This window comes from Ursus arctos, unplaced genomic scaffold (assembly GCF_023065955.2).
Source record: "Ursus arctos isolate Adak ecotype North America unplaced genomic scaffold, UrsArc2.0 scaffold_23, whole genome shotgun sequence".
Taxonomy (NCBI): Eukaryota; Metazoa; Chordata; class Mammalia; order Carnivora; family Ursidae; genus Ursus; species Ursus arctos.
In genome coordinates this window covers 33,747,362-33,750,252 of record NW_026622908.1, presented here as the reverse complement: position 1 = coordinate 33,750,252, position 2,891 = coordinate 33,747,362, and the positions used below count along the sequence as shown (strand labels likewise).

At 36.6% G+C, this 2,891-nt stretch overlaps 1 protein-coding gene across 1 annotated transcript; it reads right to left on the bottom strand.

Annotated features, from left to right (window-relative positions):
• Positions 1 to 265: 265 nt before the first annotated feature.
• On the bottom strand, positions 266 to 1,195 carry LOC130544664 (olfactory receptor 4C11-like). The gene has a single exon (XM_057317454.1). The coding sequence runs from the start codon at positions 1,193 to 1,195 to the stop codon at positions 266 to 268; it is 930 nt and encodes a 309-aa protein (XP_057173437.1).
• Positions 1,196 to 2,891: the final 1,696 nt, after the last annotated feature.

Below are 2,891 nucleotides of genomic sequence, written 5' to 3'. Positions count from 1 at the left end.
TGATTGTATAAATATCTTTCTCCTTATAAAACCAGAGTGTAGACCGAGATTGAGGAGTACATCATAATCAGCAACGTCAGAATGGAGCTCTCAGAAAAAGAAAGAACCAGGCTGGCATTAGAAGGGAAGCTATTACTTTGACGACAGAAGTACAAAAAAACGGAAGGAAATCAGTTACATTATATTAGAGTCCATTGCGCAAGTCAGGATATTTGCTATCATACTTGATATCTGTACAGATTAAGTAGTCAAAGCCCTCAATTCATCATTTGCTTTCTGAGGTAATTTTGATACACCAGAGCTTCCTCATGGCATTTTTCACTTCTGCATTCCTCAGTGTGTAGATGAGTGGGTTGAGAAAAGGGGTCCCAACAGTATAAAATACAGTCACCATCTTGTCCATGGGGAAAGTGGTTGGGGGGCGTGTATATATGAATATACATGGGACAAAGCTTATGATTACTACGATGATGTGAGAAGTGCAAGTAGAAAGAGCTTTTTTCCTCCCTTCTGCACTGTGGTTTCGCAGGGAATGCAAGATGACAATGTATGAGATCATCAGAGTCACAAAACCGGTTGAGCAAATGGCCCCACTGTTAGTCACCAACAGCAGGCTGATCACATAAGTGTCCGTGCAAGCAAGTTCCAGCAAGGGCTGCAAATCACAGCAGTAATGATCAATCAAATTGGGTCCACAGAACAGCAATCTCAAGGCCAAGATAATCTGGGCTATAGCATGAATAAAAGACCCTACCCATGCAAGAACAATCAGGATGGTGCAGACCTGCCTTCTCATGATGGTTGGGTAACGTAAAGGCTTACAGATGGCCACATAGCGATCAAGAGCCATGTGGATGAGCACAAAGACCTCCATGCAGCCAAAGAAATGTAGCGCAAAGACTTGAGTCATGCACTCATTGTAAGGTATGATTCTTTTTGCAGAGAGTGAATCCACAATTAGTCTGGGGGTTATGGAAGTTGAAAAGCAGAAATCAACAAGGGACAAATAAAATAGGAAAAAGTACATGGGGCTCCCAAGTGTCTGGCTGGACTTGATGGTCACAATAATAAGCGAATTCCCTACCACGGTTCCCACATAAAAAATGAAGAAGATTACAAACACCATTTTCTGTCTCATAGGATCTTGGGTCAATCCTAACAGTACGAACTCAGTTACGCTGTGATTTTGTTTCATTATTTCAGGCAAAGTGGAGAAAGCACTGGTTAAAAATAATTAATCTGCAAAGAAATATTATGTAATGAATGCTCCATTTCATGGTCAAATCCATATTCTTGATCATGGGTATGCCACTTACCGGTGTGTAATCTCTTCCCTTCTCTGTTGTTTTCTTCTGAATAAAATGGAAATCATAATACTTATTCTGAGTCTATTCACGTGATTGCTTATGGAAGCAACTAAAGGTATCAATAATGAAAGATACCTGATTCTTCAGGCTTTAAAACATTGATTTAGTGAATTTGGTATGAGAAAATATCTTTCTGAGCTGAATGTCTTTCCTTAGTTTACATCAAGGAACTATTAGGGTAGAATGTCACAAAATGGAGAAAACTCTTGCATGATTTACATAATGTGCTTTCACACTCTTTGACCTTGGTAGTTCATTTATAAAGTATCTACTAGTAAATATTCTGAGCATTCAAGGAGTGATGTAGAAACAATTGATAGTGTTTTTCTTAATAAAACCTAAGATAGAGACAGACAGATAGACAGGACAGGAGACAGACAATATTTTAGCAGTGAGCATTCAATCAATTGGTTCAGTCCATCATGAAATTTATTTTATTCTATTTCCGTGTCAATGTTACTTTACGCTCGATAATTTCTAGTTGTCTAGAGATCTAAATTCATCTTCCATCATAAAACATTGAACATTTTAAATCATATTATGTTGTCCAAAGTTAAGTTCTTCGCCTGGTTCAGTATTCTAATGGGTCTTTCAGCATATTTTCTTAAGAAACAAGGAGAGACTGGGAATAAAATAAAGGACAGATAGAGACCATTTGTGATAAAACGAAATATTCTTTCAAGTATCATGTTATTTTATGCACCAGGGATTTAGAAAATGTGCTAAGGACACTCCAAGTCATAGCTGAATCTTTTGATAGAGTTCTTGGAATCTGTTTTGAGTGTCCTATACCCTGACTTCAGTATGGGAAGATAGAAATAGAAAGAAAACTTATATTTATTTATATATAACAAACAGTGGAATAACCTTCTCTGTCCTCATCACATATATTTTCCAAATAGTAGCACAATTAAATGCATAAGTATCAAGTCATTTAAGGACATTACAACATGTATTCCACACAGAAGCATAATTTTCTCAAATATAAATGGATCTCAGAGATCTATCTCGAAAACACAATGCATAGGGTTCATGAGTGCCTCAGTCTGATTAAGCATAAGATTCTTTGATTTACACTCAGGTCTTGATCTCAGGGTTGTGGGATCAGCCCACGATTCGTTCCACACTGAGTAAGGAGCCTGCTCGGGATTCTGTCTCTACCTCTTTTCTGCCTTCAGCCCTGCTCAATCTCTCTCTCTCTTTCTCTCTAAATTAATAAATACAATCTTCAAAAATAATCAGTACAAGTTAAAATTGAAAAAGAGCTATGTTCAAAAGAAACTCTTCTTTCTAAAAAATAATGTGGAAATATAATTTCATTCATAGAAAAATACATTCAAATTTAAAATCCAATTATATATCATTTCACTTATCAGATTAATAAAGTGACCTTTTTGATAAATGCCTCTTAACAAACATTCATGAAAATGATGTTTGAAACAATTGATCCCACATATCTTTGGTAGGAGTTTAAGGGGGTGAATTGTCTTGGGGAGTGATTTTCAACATTGATGTCACTTCAAT